Below are 17661 nucleotides of genomic sequence, written 5' to 3'. Positions count from 1 at the left end.
GAACCCTCATTGCTTTTTGCTGTTAGAAATGAGGGATTATGTGGGAATAAAGAGAGAATAATTGTATTTTAGAAGGGATGATGTAAAATGTGACTGGCTTGTGTCACTGGTCCCTGTCCATATTCCAGAATCTCTTCAGGGGAAGTTCTGGGCACTCCCAGGACACAAATGCTGTCAGTTGATGCAGTTATTGAGTTTTAGCTCCATGGTTTTGGTCACATCCCCACTCTAAGCCCTTCTTGGGCCACCTAAAAACAGAGGCCAGACAGAATTGGGAGAATAAAAAGTGGGTACATTGGTTGAAGGGCTTTCAGGTACATTTTGGGCAAATGAATCCTGGTGAGAATGGATGATGGGTCACAGGTTTTCACACTTTTATAAGTTTGGGCCTTGTCCATATTGGAGGTTAATCTTCAGTTACAGCTTCAGGTAATGAAGGCATTTACCCCAAGTTTGCTCCTCCCAACTCACTTTTGGTTACATTTCTTGAGACTTGAGGCAGGGAGGTGTCCTTGAGTGCCAGGCCTGGAGAGGGATTGTTGTGTCTGCCCAAAATGGGAAAGCTGTAGCTAGCATTGTCTATGGAGTTTAGAGTTAGACAGTAATAATAATAGTAATAATAATAGTAATAATAGTAGTAATAATAATAATAATAATAATAATAATAATAATAATAATAATAATAATAATAATAATAATATTGTTATGTTGTTATTATTATGTATTATTATATGCTATATTGTATATAATAATGTATACTATATAATACACTATAGTATATATGTAGTATATATTTTTAATATATATAATATATACTATATAAAATATACAATATTATACAATATAATATATAATATACTATATTACATATAGTATATTAGATAATAGATATATTAGATATAATATATCAGATTATTATACTATAGATCAGATTATGATATTATTATATTATATTTATAAGATAGATGTTGTATATAGATTATATATTATAGATATATATTTAGATTTTATATAATATATTTTATATATTATTGTAGATATATTACTATAGATATTATTGTAGGCTATACAGGTTATATATTATTATATTATATTATATTGTATTATATTATATTACATTATATTACATTACATTATATTTATAAGATAGATGTTGTATATAGATTATATATTATAGATATAAATTTAGATTATATATCTAATATATTTTATATATTATTGTAGATATATATTACTATAGATATTATTCTAGGCTATATAGGTTATATATATTTATATTATATTATATTATATTACATTATATTTATAAGATAGATGTTGTATATAGATTATATATTATAGCTATATATTTAGATTATATATCTAATATATTTTATATATTATTGTAGATATATATTACTATAGATATTGTTGTAGGCTATATAGGTTATATATATTTCTATTCTATTCTATTACATTACATTATATTATATTACATTATATTACATTACATTATATTACATTATATTATATTTATAAGATAGATGTTGTATATAGATTATATATTATAGCTATATATTTAGATTATATATCTAATATATTTTATATATTAGTGTAGATATATATTACTATAGATATTATTCTAGGCTATACAGGTTATATATTATTATATTATATTATATTATATTATATTATATTATATTACATTACATTATATTACATTACATTATATTTATAAGATAGATGTTGTATATAGATTATATATTATAGCTATATATTTAGATTATATATCTAATATATTTTATATATTAGTGTAGATATTTATTACTATAGATATTATTCTAGGCTATACAGGTTATATATAATTATATTATATTATATTATGTTATATTATATTATATTAGAATTACTATATAATTAGAGTTATACACCAAAGAATTGCAGGTTTACAGCCAGGTGCAAAGCACAGAAGCTGAGCCCTCATTCACCAGCTGCAGGCCTGTGTGTGTGTTTCAGGGGTGGCAGTGCCAGCCCGGGCTGCCCGCCTGGCCCCGGCGGCCGAGGACTCGGTGGACGCGCTGCTGCAGCGCATGGCCCAGCAGGACGGGCCCCCCCCGCTGGACAAGGGCCTGGAGGGGGTCATGGGCAGCCCCCCCTCGGCCAGCCCTGCCCGCAGCCACTCGCGGGAGCGAGCCCTGGGCAAGCAGGACGGGCTGGGCGGTGCCAGCGTGCCCGGCTCCGAGGGCATCTCCCTGCTGCAGGAGCGCCTGCCCGGCTCCTACTCGCCCCGGCACCTCAAGAGGAGCGTGGTGGAGGCCATGCAGAGGCAAGCGAGGAAAATGTGCAATTACAACAAGATCCTGGCCACAAAAAAAAATCTGGACCACGTCAACAAAATCCTGAAAGCCAAAAAGCTGCAGAGGCAGTCGAGGACGGGGAACAACTTCGTGAAGCGGCGGCCGGGGCGGCCGCGCAAGTACCCGATGCAGGCGGTGGTGTCCATGCAGGCCCTGCAGGCCGCCAGGATGGTCAGCCAGGAGCTGCAGGACAGACAGCCCAGCAGCAGCCCCCTGCACCTGGGGCCGGACACCATCACGGACGTCATCGAGGCCGTGGTGCAGAGCGTCAACCTCGACCCCGAGCACCGCAAGGGCTGGAAGAGGAAGAGGTGGCTGCCCGAGGAGCAGGCCAGGAAGAGGCACAAGTCTCTGCCTGAGGATGAGCAGGAGAGCAATAAGAGGTGATTCCCTTGCAGTTTTGTACCTCAGCTGGGTTTAGAATGTTTCAGTCGTTGGGGGGATCTTCTGCTTGGTTTTAGGAACTGTAGTGTTCTCATTTTCTGGAAAAATCCCTTTGCCTGGGGTTTTTCTCCTGGGAAACTGAGAAGCCTCAGAGAAAAAGGAAAACAATAATTATCTGATTTGCTTCTCCTGTGTTTTGCTTCTTTGGAATGTGTTTGGAGATTGTTTATCCAACAGATGATTGTTTCATTGGTTTCATGTGAATTGTTTTGACTCAATAGCCAATCAATGCCAAGCTGTGTCAGGATTCTGGAAAGAGTCACAAGTTTTCATTATTATCTTTTTCTATTATTATCTTTCACTATTATCTTTACAGAAAGGTAAAATATCCTCTCTGTATTCTTTAGTATAGCTTAGTTTAGTATTCTTTAATATAATATAGTATCATAAAATAATAAATTAGCCTTCTGAAAACAGGGAGTCAGATTCATCATTCCTTCCTTCCAACATCTGGGGGAAATGCAAATACAATAATGGAGGAGTTCAGTGTAGAGGTAACCAAGTGTGGCCTACTCAGAGTTACTATTTGTGGCAGCAGGCCCCCAGCCAGGTAATAATTAGCATTGACTCTGTGATGCAGAAGGCTGAACTATTGTTTTATTCTTCTGTACTACATTTTTAAGAAACTTATAACTTCTTCTAGATAGTCTGATACAGCTTTGACCTAATTTGTTAACTAACCAAAACACTACCACTAGTGTCTAATGAAGAAACTACTCTTAGGTAAACAAATCTCCATAACATTCTACATGTGTCTAGCAACAGGTGTAGCAAGTGATGATAAGAATTGTTTTAATTCTTTCTCTGAGCTTTCTCACAGCTTCCCCTGGAAAATGCCTGGGAAAGTCTGTGCCTGCTCCCTGTGAGCAGAGAGCTGCTGCCACAACCAACCTGTCAGCCCTGAGTGTGTTCAGGTCCTTCCTCAGGTACTGAGAACACCCAGAAATGAGAATCTCAGGTGATCCAAAAGGGTTGGTGGTGTATTTGTTATGTTGGTGAAGGATATATTGAGGGAGTTGGTAACTGATGAGGTGCCACAGATTGTTCCCTCATGCTGTGTGGGGTAAGGAGCCCTGAGGAGCTGTGTGTGCCATGGATCTGCTCCTGTAGGTCCCAGACACTGCAGGCAGCACAGGATGGCAGGTGATGTACAGCAGATAAAGAGTAAAGCTAAAGGAGGAGTTAAGGGGTGCACCTGTGCAGTCACTGCTAAAGGCACACCCCAGAAATCTCTCTTATCTCATCATCTCACACTCATCCCCACAGCCATCCATAAACAAACTCTGTCAGGAGCTCTCCTCTGCAGAAATGGGAGCTGTGAGGGTGCTGCTGGCACCATGTGTTCAGGAATTGCTCTGTGGCTCTCCTGAGGGCTCAGGAAGGGTTACCAGAGAGCAAGAGCAGAGAGCAAGAGCTGCCTTCTGAATTACTCAGCTGAGGCTCCAAGGATAAACATTAGCAGTACAAACAACATTCTTTTTGTAATAATAATATCACAGAAAGAATCATACTTTTCTTATGATTACACTTAACCCCCACTTGACCATGATCAGTGAGTATTTTTTTAAGCAGTTAAGTCACCCAGAAATTCAGAAACAGGAACTTTATCTGCTGACCAGATTCAAGAGAGGAATAATGAAATCCTTTGAAATGATCTTAATGGGAAGGTGATTTTTTTTTTTATCTCTACTTTTTCTTCCAGTTTCTCTGAGACAGTAGCTGAACCTCCCAGTCCACATGAGGCCCTTGGGAAACCACCTGAATCTGAAACCCCTGAGCAGCCTTTGCCTCCTCTGAGCCAGCGTGAGAAGAAAGCCCCTCGCCCCCCAAAGAAGAAGTACCAGAAGGCTGGGCTCTACTCTGATGTCTACAAAACAACAGAGTAAGTGAAACACAGCAAAACTGCTCTCTGATCATCCAGGGAAAACTCTTTTTTCACCTAAAGCCATAAAGAGCTGCCACTCGTGAGTAGGTGAAATAAAACCATCAACTTAATTGAAGCCTGTGGAGAAATATGTGATGGTAATTGTCAGAACCTGACCCAGTGAGGATGTAAAATGTAACCCCAGTCAGAAAGCAGCCTCAAGCAGTCTGGAAGTGTTTCTGGGTATCAGTTGTGAAGAAGGTAAGAGATTTATTCCAGAGTCTGACTGGTCCTGGCAGTGCAGGTGCTGGGAGGGCTGGATGTGTGCAGGTTCTGAGCAGGATTGCAGCAGAGAAGGGGTCAGTAGGTTCCTGTTTTCATTGCCTGGGTGGTGACAAGTGCTCATCTTCTGTGTGAAAGAATTTCAGCTATGCACCCAGTTCATTTCACAGCTCAGTGAAGTTCATCTCTGTTTTCTCTGAGATGTTTAGGGTAGAAAAATCCAGCATTTCTTTATTTTTCCCACTGGTTCATTTGCAGCCTGGGGTCCACTAGAATGTGGACACCTCCCTCTGTCCCTTCTTCCCTTTGTAGTCACACATTTTCTAAAGCCATGTGAACAAAGCAGGTGAAGTCAGGAATTTGTGCTTCTGTTCCAATATCATCTGACAGATTGAAAAGAGAGAAAATTTGGCACCTTCTCACAATGTCACAGACCACTTTAAAATGTTACAGAGACCACTGGGAAACGGCCAGCACAGTTTATCAGCTGCTCCTGCTGTAATCTCTCCCTGTAGTAGAGGGAAAGAATCAGTGAAAGGGTCAAGACTAAGGAAGAAACAGAGATCTCAGTGTGAGCAAAGTGAGGCCACTTGAATTTTATCTGTTTTAGAGAGATGTGCTAAAACTTGGCCACTTGGATGGTCTGGCACTGCTGTACACAGTTCAAATCTCACAGTTTCATCTGTTGCCTTAGGGCAGGAGCTGAGAGAGTCTTCTCCTTCTCTTTAGTGTAAATATTTGGAACTTTGAGTGTCCCTAAGTTGGAAAGGATCCACAAAGATCCTGGAGTCCAACTCCTGGCTGTGCACAGCCCCAACAACCCCACCCTGAGGCCTGAGCTGTGTCCAACCCCTCCTGCAGCTCTGGGGCTGTGCCCATTCCCTGGGCAGTGCCAGCACCCTCTGGGGGAAGAACCTTTCCCTGATCATTCATCCTAAACCTGCCCTGGCCACTCCCTGGGTGCTGTCCCTGTCACACAGGGCAGAGATTGGAGCTGCTCCTCTGTGGGATCTCAGCACATCGTTCCCGATGTCCAGAGATGCCAGGAGAACCCTTGGGGGGTCTCGGAAATCCTGGAATGTTGCCAGGAGTGTTTGGTGGCTTGATTTTGATCCATCCACAGAAGTAACAAGAGTTTGAGGACAAGAGAATCACTTTAGAGTGAAGGGTGTAAAAGAGACACATTTAGAGGGTGAAATATAAACTTTAAGGTTTTTGGTACAGGGGGGTTATGGAGACAAGATGGAGGGATCAGGGCGTGTCTCGTCCTTCTTCTTTCTTCTTCTTGTCCTCCATCTCCTGTGGTGATGTTGGCACTTGGGGATTGGTTTATGGTGAAGGTGCACTTGCCAACATGGGTGAAAAGCATTGGGAAATAAAGGTAAATATCATGTATGTAGATTTTAGTATAAAAAGACATGACTGCCCCGTGAGTGGTCAGAGTGCCCTTGGCTGCCTTGCGGGTCAGACCTCTGCTGGGCAGACAGAAAATTCTGTAGATAAGAAATAATAAACAATCTGAAGATGGAAAAGCTGAAGAGTCCAGACTCGTCCTTTGAAACGCGGGCAGCCCCAGAACCGCCCTACCCGTGTGGGGCAGAGACAGACAGACAGACAGACAGACAGACCCGACACTCCTCCACTCACTTGAGGGGAAGTCACAAATCACAGAGGCTGCTTTGTCTTCCCTGAGTTCTTCCCTGCTCTGATTCTGGGTTTAGGATGAGCTGCCACAGCTGCTCTGGGCCTCCCCACCCTCACAGGGAAGAATTTCTTCTTAAGTATTTCCAGTTGTTGATATCTGTATCTCAGAATTTGTTTTCAGCTTACAGTTTCCCTTCACTAGTTAAACAATGATATCACTTTTTTTATTGAGCCATCTTTCTGTTACTTGTCCAGTTCTTAAAATAAATCCCTTAAAAAACTTCAGTAAACTTCAGTAGACATTTAATCTTTGGTATATTTAACATTTAGAAGTCTCCTTTGAATGTTGCAGGACTGCAGTTCTAAAAATAACCACATCAGATTCAATTTTCCAAGGTTTGTTGTTGGCCAGGAGGAGATGTTTATAAACACCAGATTACAGAGCTGGCACCTGCCTGACCCACACAACCATTCTAATTCCATTCTCCTATTTCTCTTCCTTCAAAGGGTTGTCTCGTTGCTTTTTTAACTCTGATTTCTGTTCATTTTTCTGCCTTTCCTGATGAGCAACCTTCTAAAGGGCAGCAGATGAAGGAGAGCAGGGCTGTACGTGTGTCACGTGTCCAGGTCCTCAGCAAAACCACCAGATACAATCTGCTGGTCCTCTTTTATTTGTGTAGCTTTAGTTACTACTTTTACATCACATTTCAAGTCAATGCTGTCCCATTGGGTGTTGCCTTAACATCATTTATGGAGAAAAGCCCCATTGTGGGAGGGCTGGGATCAGAGTTTGACAGGCAGCCTGGAGAGCATTTCTTTGGCCATTTCTGTTATTCCTCTCTTGCCTGATGCTCCAGACATTTGTGCCTTAATTAAAGCAGAAAATGCATTCTTGCAAGTGTCAGATGATCTCCATTGTGACATTTTGGTTCTGTCCCTGTCCTGCACAGCCCCAAGAGTCGCCTGATCCAGCTGAAGAAGGAGAAGCTGGAATACACCCCAGGGGAGCACGAGCACGGGCTCTTCCCAGCCCCTATCCACGTTGGTGGGTACCTCATCTGGATCTTCATTGCTGGCAGATAAATGTGGCACTGGGGGGGCTGCACAGCTTCTGCTTTTCTCTGCTTTTTATCCCTTGCCAGGTCACTCGTGCCTTTTGGCACATCAACTTTGCCAACTCCATCCCCCTGTGTTTTCCCCAGTTTGACTCAATTAGCTTTTTTAGCTTAAAACATTGCTCTTGATTTTTTTTGGGTGTCAGAAAATACCATTCTGGTTGCAAACTTGCTCTAACTGTGATAGTCCTTGGATGAAATGCAGGGCAATAGTCTCCAGCTCAAAGTAAATTATGACCATTTAAATCTCAAAAGCTGAGCATGGAGTGATAAATTCCCCCATGTCTCCATGCACTTAATGGTGTCTGTCTTTACACAGGGATAAAAGGGTGGAAGAATTAAAAACTTTGCTGTTATCTTTGGGTTTATTTCATCCCCATTTTTAGGTCTCGGGTAGGAAAAAAAAAGGGATTTAGGATTTCACAGAATCATGGAATGGTTTGGGTGGGAAGGGACCTTACAGGTCATCTTATTCCACCCTGTTCCATGGAATTCCAGAGCCCAGGTTGCTCCAAACCTGTCCCTGTCCTTGAACACTCCATAGCCCAAGCCAGTCCCAGGCCCTCAGAGGGGATGGAGCTCAGGATGCCTCTCCTGGGCCAGGGGGGATGGTCCAGAGCTCCACTGTTTGCAGCTCAGGTTAAACCTGGTAGGATTGAGTAATTTCCTGATTCTCAGGTAATTGTTTCAGCTTTTGAAGTGCTCTGATTCTTGCTGCAAGTCCTGTCAGGCCCAGCAGGTTTGTGGAATTCAGGAATCTTTGTCCCATCAAACACAAGCTGTCACTGCTTTGTCTCCTGTACCTGAACTCTTTGGCTCCCTGCACAGTTGGACAGATCTGTGTGAATCAGGAGGCACAGAACAGCTTTCAGAGCTGAAGGAGACAATTTCAATTCTTCAAGATGTGCCCTTGCTCAGCTCCTTTTTGAATGGACTCAAAACCAGGTTCACCAGGTTCCCAACCCGCATTGCTGGTCCTGCCCTGCAGCTGCTGCTGTGGCTCCAGGGGTGCCTGGGCATGGTTTAAGCCCAGAGCAGTGACCAGGGCTGGGGTTCTGCCAGGGGACTGCACTGGGGACACTCAGGGAGGGCTGGGGGGACCTTCCCTGTGCTGGGGGCACGGTGCCAGGGCACCTGAAAGAGCCTTTTGTTTGGGCTGCTGAGGTCATAGAAGTGAAAGCAAATTCCCAGCAGATTTAGCTCTTTCCTGGAACCTGCTAGGGATGAATAAGGCATTGAAAATGGAAAGTAATTTAGGGGTAAATTGTAAGGAAAACATTACCATTTTTATTTTCCAGTGGTGAGGGTATGCATGTGAATTTATATGAACCCACAGAGCATTGCTGGAGGAACATAAAGGCATTTGTTAACAGTTAGAAAAGCTGGGGGAAGAAAATCAGCTTGGGCCTGACACCTCATCCTAGGCACTCTGCTCCCTGTGGTTTTGTGACACAGGATTCCAGCAAAATGATCAGAGAATGTTGAATCTTGGCTGGAACTAAGCAGTGTCAGCCCTGGGGACTGGTGTGAATGATGTAATGGGTCTGTGTCCTTTAGGGGTGACAGGGAATGAAAGAATGGAGCCAAAATCTGCAGTGAAAGCAGGAACTCCTGTCTAAAACGAGTTCCAGTTATTGCTGAAAATACAGATCCCCTTGAAGCCTTTCCAAAAAATCTAGGAATGTATTTGCCAAGTCTGAATTCATTCTTAAATCTCTTCTGGTAAAGGTCACGGGAACAGGCTGGGAGACTCTTTTCAAAACTGATTTCATTTCTTTGAGTACAACATTGTGATTTACCAGCCTGCATGGGCAGCGTGGGTCTTGTCCTGGGTGTTAAAGTGTTGGGTTGTGCACAGGAAAACTCAGGAGAAGGTGTCAGCTTTGAGGACAGGGCTGTGCTCAGTCCTGATAGGTGTTGGGGTCAGTCCTGATAAGTGCTGTGGTCAGTGCTGTGGTCACTTGTTTCAGGTGTGGTCAGTTCTGTGAGGTGTTGTGGTCAGTTCTGTCCAGGGTTTTGGTCAGTTCTGTCTGGGGTTGGCTGTGGTATCCTGACAGGGTTGTGGTCAGTCCTGTCAGGTGCTGTGGTCAGTGCTGTGCTCACTTGTTTCAGGTGTGGTCACTTCTGGCCAGGGTTGCGGTCAGTTCTGTCCAGGGTTTTGGTCAGTTCTGTCAGGTGCTGTGGTCACTTGTTTCAGGTGTGCTCAGTGCTGTGGTCACTGGTCACTTGTTTCAGGTGTGCCCACTTGTTTCAGGTGTGCTCACTTGTTTCAGGTGTGCTCAGTGCTGTGGTCAGTGCTGTGGTCACTTGTTTCAGGGGTGCTCACTTGTTTCAGGAGTGCTCAGTGCTGTGGTCACTTGTTTCAGGTGTGGGCAGTGCTGTGGTCAGTGCTGTGGTCACTTGTTTCAGGTGTGGTCAGTTCTGTCTGGGGTTGGCTGTGGTACTCTCACAGGGTTGTGGTCAGTCCTGTCAGGTGCTGTGGTCAGTGCTGTGGTCACTTGTTTCAGGTGTGGGCAGTGCTGTGCTCACTTGTTTCAGGTGTGGTCACTTGTTTCAGGTGTGCTCACTTGTTTCAGGTGTGGTCACTTGTTTTGAATGTGGTCAGTGCTGTGGTCACTTGTCACTTGTTTCAGGTGTGGGCAGTGCTGTGGTCAGTGCTGTCCTCACTTGTTTCAGGTGTGCTCACTTGTTTCAGGTGTGCTCACTTGTTTCAGGTGTAGTCACTTGTTTCAGGTATGGTCAGTGCTGTGGTCACTTGTTTCATGTGTGCTCACGTGTTTCAGGTGTGCTCAGTGCTGTGCTCAGTGCTGTGCTCACTTGTTTCAGGTGTGCTCACGTGTTTCAGGTGTGCTCAGCGCTGTGCTCACTTGTTTCAGGTGTGCTCACTTGTTTCAGGTGTGCTCACTTGTTTCAGGTGTGGTCAGTGCTGTGCTCACTTGTTTCAGGTGTGCTCACGTGTTTCAGGTGTGCTCAGCGCTGTCCAGGGCTGCCCATGGCAGGATCTCACCCATCCCTCCCTCCCTCCCTTCCCATCCCTCGCTGCCCACGGAGGCCCCTCCTGAGCAGGACCCGGTTCTGTGTCCTGGGGGGGTTCCCTGTGCCTGCCCTGCCATCCAGAACATTCCCTGAGGCCCCTGCCCCTCTCCTTTGTGCCTGCAGCCCTGAGAGGCCCTGCCAGAGGCTGGCCAGGTGCCTGGGAGCAGCTCCCCTTGTCTCAGGACATGTGGCTGGCAGTGTGTGCCCCTTACAAACCTTTCTGTGCTTTCAGGGAAGTACCTCAGACAAAAGAGAATCGACTTCCAGCTGCCTTACGACATCCTCTGGCAGTGGAAACACAACCAGGTAGGAGATAAGAACTCACTGGGCTTGCCAAGACTGGGATCAGAAGGAAACAGCAGCACTCAGAGAGAGCCTGTTCACACATCCCAGCTGCGTGAGGGGACGAGGGATTTGCATGTGTATTTCATGGTGAAAATTCCCATTATTCCAGCTCCTGCAAAATAGCAACCCCGGGAGTGCCTGCTCTGACAAAAGTCATTAATTTGGCTGCAGACTTTTATTTTGGCAGTGCTGCTCTGTGTGGGGAGCTGGTTTCAGACACGCCTCAGGAGAATTGGGATGTACTGCCAGCAGCACTGAGAAATTTCAGGCCTTATTTTTCTTGGATCAATCCCAGCAGAGTGGAATTTATTTTTCACTTGCAAGCTGAAATTTTCATACTGAGGAAAGGAGAGAAACTGTTGAACAGTCTCGTTCTTTTTTAAAGAGCTTTAAATATGTGCAGGCTTAAAAATAGGATTTTTTTTTTTATTGCCTGGGATGTTTCCACCAAGTGATTTACCACAGGATTTAAGGGAGAATCTTCTTCCCTCAGCTCTGTGGTGGGGAAGTGCTCTCAGATACACAAATGAGCAGGACACATTCCCAGGTGCTGTGGCTCCAGCTGCACTCCAACACCCCTGGAATCTGATCCTCAACTCAGGAGCATTTCAGCCTAGAACACTTTCTTGCCATATATTAACCATGGCCTGTCTCATCTGTTCAGTATTTTATAAGTAATAAATACATGGAATCTGTTCCCTTGACATTTTCGAGCTCGCCCTGGAATATTGGAGGCCCTTGCAGAGGAGTTTCTCTGTACAGGGGTGTGGAGATGTCTGGGTTGTCCCTGTGGGCCACAGGGGTCACTGAGGGAAGGCTCTTAGTGCAGGAAATGTGTGTGAAATAGAGAATAATTGTAAATTATTCCTCAAAGTTTGTTTGACAGGCTGAAATATTTATGAAATTATGAGTTGTGATGTAAGCTCCCCTTTCCCTTCCCATCATCTCCATCTGCAGAGAAGATGAATCTGCATTTCTCATGGTTCCCCCCTGTACTCACAGTTCTTAGAGAATCCCAGGATCCTTTAGATTGCAAAAAAAAACCCCTTAAGATCATTGAGTCACTTGGATAAATCAGCACCTTGTTTTTTTTGTTTTCACTTTTTTAAGCATTGGCACATGGTGATTGCACCAAAGATGGTTTCTCCAAAGTAGGTATAAATAATTCCTCTTCTTCTAAGCCCTGTTCAGAGGAGCCTGTCCTCAGGACAGCTGTTTGCCACATTGCTCTGGGCAGACAGAATAAATGATGTGGTGAACAAACTGCTCCACTGTCTCACCAAGCCCAAATTCTTCTTATTCAGGTCCTTTTTGTGACCTATTTGTTAATGCAGTCTGAGCCTAGGGAAGAGAACACAGATTTCTAGTAATGATTCCAGAGCAGTTGCCTATGTACAGAACATAATTTCCCTGATCCCTTTGAATAACAGATGCACTTATGCAATGTATTAAAATTTTCTTTCTCTTCCTTTTAGTTGTATAAAAAGCCAGATGTCCCACTTTATAAAAAAATCCGTTCCAGTAAGTAAAATCTTCTTACTAAACTGTGATAACTGTGGAATTTTCATGTGACACCCTCCTTTCTGTCCTGCTCTTTGTCCTACCAAAGACACTTCCACCTGCTTTTTTTTTTTACTTTACTGATTAGAATGAAAATACTGGAGATAAACAATTCTGTTTTTTCACCTGAAAAGAATTCTTTTCCCTATTTGAGTTTGTTTTTCCCTTTTTTTTTCTTTTTTTTCCCCTCTAGATGTCTATGTGGATGTCAAACCTCTCTCTGGCTATGAGGCCACCACCTGCAATTGTAAGAAACCAGAGGATGACAGTGGCAAGGGCTGTGTGGAGGATTGTCTGAACAGGTTAGAAATGGATTCTTTCTCATCATCTCCTAGGAACTGACTTGTGCTGGGTGCACCCCAGCAGCAAAGGCAGCATCACAGGGAGGGAAATTCCCAGTTGGAGCCTCCTGGAGGAGCAGCTCTGGGCTCCCCCAGATTGTCACTGCTGGCTCCCCCACACTCCCAGTGCTCCCAGTCAGACCAGTTCCCTCCCAGCTCAGCCCCAGCCCTGGCATGGTGGAGCAGCCACAGGAGCAGCTCCAGGTCCCAGGGACCCTGGGCTGTGTCCCCTCTCCTGGGCTGTGTCCCCCTCTCCAGGGCTGTGTCCCCTGTCCTGGGCTGTGTCCCCCCCCCCGGGCTGTGTCCCCTCTCCTGGGCTGTGTCCCCCTCTCCTGGGCTGTGTCCCCTCTCCTGAGCTGTGTCCCCTCTCCAGGGCTGTGTCCCCTCTCCTGAGCTGTGTCCCCCCCCGTGGGCTGTGTCCCCTCTCCTGGGCTGTGTCCCCTCTCCTGGGCTGTGTCCCCCTCTCCTGGGCTGTGTCCCCTCTTGGGCTGTGTCCCCTCTCCTGGGCTGTGTCCCCTCTCCAGGGCTGTGTCCCCTCTCCAGGGCTGTGTCCCCCTCCCCAGGGCTGTGTCCCCCTCCCCTGGGCTGTGTCCCCCCCCCGGGCTGTGTCCCCCTCTCCTGGGCTGTGTCCCCCTCTCCTGGGCTGTGTCCCCTCTCCAGGGCTGTGTCCCCTCCTGAGCTGTGCCCCCTCGTGGGCTGTGCCCCCTCCTCTATTTTCTATAGATTATATATTAATAAATTATATTTATATATATATAATTTAGTATAAATATAAATCTTTTATATTTCTATAGTTTATATAAATATGTATTTTAAAAAATATATATATTATATATTTATATTTTTATATATAATTTTTTTTCCTGTATTATTTATATTTCTATATTTTTATCTTGATTTCATCTATTGATTTATGATTTTATATACTAATTTATATATTAGTATATAAAATCATATATAGTATATATTAGTATATAAATATAGTATATATATACTATATTTATATACTAATTTATATATGTAGATATATTATATATATTTATATATGAATATGTTATAATATATATAAATATATATTATATATAAGTTTATATTATATATAAATATATAAATATATATTTATATTTGATAAATATAAAAATATAAATATAAATATACTATAAATATAGTAATTTTATTATAATAATTTCATTATAGTAATTATTGTATCATTAATAATATAATAAATATTTACTATATATTGATAATATACATTTATTTTATTATCACCTTTATGATTTGATTCTTATCTTTCCATTCAGGATCTGATTCTATTTACATGACAGATCCCAAGGGCCGCTGCCCTCCCGTGACGCTGTGTGTTGTGTGTTGCAGGATGATCTTTGCAGAGTGCTCCCCCAACACGTGTCCCTGTGGGGAGCAGTGCTGCAACCAGCGCATCCAGAGGCACGAGTGGGTGCAGTGCCTGGAGAGGTTCAGGGCTGAGGAGAAGGGCTGGGGCATCCGCACCAAGGAGCCCCTGAAGGCAGGGCAGTTCATCATCGAGTACCTGGGAGAAGTTGTCAGTGAGCAAGAATTCAGGTAGGAATGTTTCTTTGCTGCTTCAGCGTGGAAGGATCATAAATGGCTTTTAGGGACAATTCAGTAGGAATATTTCTTTGCTGCTTCAGCATGGAAGGATCATAAATGGCTTTTAGGGACAATTCAGTAGGAATGTTTCTTTGCTGCTTCAGCGTAGAAGGATCATAAATGGCTTTTAGGGACAATTCAGGTAGGAATGGTTTCTTTGCTGCTTCAGCATGGAAGGATCATAAATGGCTTTTAGGGACAATTCAGTAGGAATGTTTCTTCGCTGCTTCAGCGTGGAAGGATCATAAATGGCATTTAGGGACATGGACAGTTAAGCTCTGTGTAAATCCAGTGTAGAGATCCTTGCAATGAGTAATTTGTAACATTGGTACATATTTGATGGTATTTAATAGTAATTATAAGTTCTACTCTAGGTCATGCATGTGTTGATTGGGAAATTCTAATTGGTCACTCGGCCTGGAGCAAAGGGGAGGATGGGGGAAAGGAAGGTTTAGAATTCTGGAGATTTTGGTCAACCAAGTTTTTCTCAGTCCAGTATTGAGGGGTGAATAATGTTTAAAATGGGTCATCTGCCCTATAAATACAAAATGCATTTAGCATGGAAGGATCATAAATGGCTTTTAGGGACATGGACAGTTAAGCTCTGTGTAAATCCAGTGTAGAGATCCTTGCAATGAGTAACTTGTAACATTGGTACGTATTTGATGGTATTTAGTAGTAATTATAAGTTCTACTCTAGGTCATGCATGTGTTGATTAGATTGGGAAATTCTAATTGGTCACTCGGCCTGGAGCAAAGGGGAGGATGAGGGGGAAAGGGAGGTTTAGAATTCTGGGGGTTTTGGTTTTTCCCAGTGCAGTATTGAGGGGTGATTCATGTTTGAAATGGATCATCTGCCTCATCTGCCTTATAAATGCAAAATGCCACAAGTGGCTGGATCTGAAATGAGAACTCTGCAGGATTTGGGCTGCTCCAGGTGGAACTGAGGGGCAGAGTGGGGCTGGAAGGGCCATGGGCTTCTGCAGGAAGATGTGAAGGAAAAAGAACAAGTGGAAGCATTGAAAGAAAGAAATTGTCTTGTTAACTCTGTGGGATGTTTGAAGTTGGAGGGACTTGTTGCTCTCAGAGCTGCACCAGAAGGCAGCTGCATTCTCCTCATATAGAAATAAGCTCTGCCTCCTGTCCCTGTGCTCTGTGAGCCATGGATGATTCCAGAACCTGCCCACTGCCCAGAAGGAAGTGAGTTGTTCACATGTGCATACACAGACACCCCAAGGAATGTACACTTGCATTTTCTCTTCCATACATGAAATGTGTACAAATCATCTGCAGAACCCAAAAGGGAGCATTCCAGAAGAGCAAATTTCTAAATTCTAACCCAAGCTCTGTCAGTGGCCTTGACTTATAAAAATAGGTACAATAGTGGTTTTTCTCCATCTCTAGGTGTAGGGTTCTATAAAATATATAAGATTATCATTGCTTTTTCTTCAAAACTGTCTTGGTTTGACAAGACAGCTCCTGCTCAGGAAGGCAGGAGCCTCCCCTGAAATGGAAAATGTAACCCCCCTCCCTCTGAATTGTTATAATTTTGAAATTAAGGGGGGCTCTCAGGCAAAGCTATGGGAGCAGGAATAACAGTTCTTTATTGGGGAAGAAAATTTTAAAAAGAAAAAAAATATAAACAATGCAGTAATACAAAACAACAGTGTCAGAGCCAGCCCATGCCCTGGCCCCTGTGTGTCAGGGGGTGGCACAGCCCCATCCCATGGGGGCTCAGCCCTCCTGCAGTGCCAGCTGTGGCTCTGCTGGAGCAGGGATCCTGCACAAGGGGGGAGTTTTCCTCTGCAGCTCCAGGGCTGCTGCAGATGGGCCTGGGCTCCCTCTGGCCATGCAGGGCAGCAGAAGCTGCTCCTCTGGCAATGCACTGGGCAAAGGCTGCTGGGCTGTCCCAAAGCTCAGATTGGATCCAGGTAGGAATGCTTGGCTCCTCCCCTGGGCGGAGCTTCTCCCCATGGGATGATGGGATTGGATCAGCCCTGCAGGGACACTCACTGGCCATGGACAGAAGATAATTAATGATTAATGGCTCATTAACAGCAAATATCTCCTGGAGGGAGGATTGATTGTGGAAGAGATAAAGAGAACTGCCCAATGAACAGCAGAGAATTGCTCCACAGAGAGGAATAGAAAACACAGCCCCATTTCCAACCTAGGACAAAAGCCCTCTCTGAAATGTGCAATGTGCTCTAACTGTGCTGCTCCCTGTGTGCTGTGTGGGGACAAGCAGAATGACAAGTTCCACCGTGTGTTGCCCACAGGAACCGGATGATTGAGCAGTACCACAACCACAGCGACCATTACTGCCTGAACCTGGACAGCGGCATGGTCATCGACAGCTACCGCATGGGCAACGAGGCTCGCTTCATCAACCACAGCTGCAACCCCAACTGTGAGATGCAGAAATGGTGAGCAGAGGGATTCTGCTCCTGCAGGACCTGTGTGCCCAGAGAGAGAGGGAGAACCAGTTCAGCTGAGGGAGTCAGATCTAAAAACAGGGAGGGGACTTGTGGTATTGACATTCTCTGAACAGAGAGAGACATAATCCTCTCTCCCAGGATTTTTCCTGGAGAAGGCAGTGAGAAGTTCAGAGAAGAAGAGAAAACAATTCTTATCTCTTCTTGCTGCTCTTGTTGTTTGGCACATGTGGAATATGTTGTGGAGATTGTTTACTGAGAGTGATTTGTTAATCAGACACTGGTGATGGTTGTTTGGATTGATTGGCCAGTTGGGTCAAAGCTGTGTTGTGAGTGTCTCACACACTCATGGGTTTTTCCTTAGTATCTCTTTAGTATATTATCTCTAATACACTATAGTATTAGTGTAATATAGTGTAGCTTAATAAAGCATTTCTTCAGCCTCCTGAATCAATGGAATCAGAGCACATTATTCCCTACAGTGAAGTCACCCTGCATCAACAGGGAGTCAAACTGGAAACAATCCTTACATGGTGCTCATGTTGCTCAAGAGAAGCTGTGTAGGGTTGGTGAGTGCTGGATGCTTTGGAGATAGGATCCAAGTTTGCTGGCAGATCCAGCACTGCTGGC

General features: G+C 44.1%; 1 protein-coding gene across 5 annotated transcripts in view; it reads left to right on the top strand.

Annotated features, from left to right (window-relative positions):
- ASH1L (ASH1 like histone lysine methyltransferase) overlaps nucleotides 1–17661 on the top strand; it is an 89198-nt gene that overhangs the window by 48979 nt on the left and 22558 nt on the right. For all 5 annotated transcript variants that reach the window (XM_071456956.1, XM_071456955.1, XM_071456957.1 and 2 more), the window contains exons 5-12: nucleotides 1996–2719; nucleotides 4483–4662; nucleotides 7521–7615; nucleotides 10954–11027; nucleotides 12542–12587; nucleotides 12820–12928; nucleotides 14342–14548; nucleotides 16876–17022. In XM_071456956.1, the coding sequence (XP_071313057.1) occupies nucleotides 1996–2719; nucleotides 4483–4662; nucleotides 7521–7615; nucleotides 10954–11027; nucleotides 12542–12587; nucleotides 12820–12928; nucleotides 14342–14548; nucleotides 16876–17022 (1582 nt within the window). The remainder of the gene's footprint in view (nucleotides 1–1995; nucleotides 2720–4482; nucleotides 4663–7520; nucleotides 7616–10953; nucleotides 11028–12541; nucleotides 12588–12819; nucleotides 12929–14341; nucleotides 14549–16875; nucleotides 17023–17661) is intronic.

The sequence above is a fragment of the Agelaius tricolor genome, unplaced genomic scaffold, assembly GCF_023055355.1.
Source record: "Agelaius tricolor isolate 1412-34295 unplaced genomic scaffold, bAgeTri1.0.p SCAF_66, whole genome shotgun sequence".
Lineage (NCBI taxonomy): Eukaryota > Metazoa > Chordata > Aves > Passeriformes > Icteridae > Agelaius > Agelaius tricolor.
This window is presented reverse-complemented; position numbering and strand designations above follow the sequence as displayed.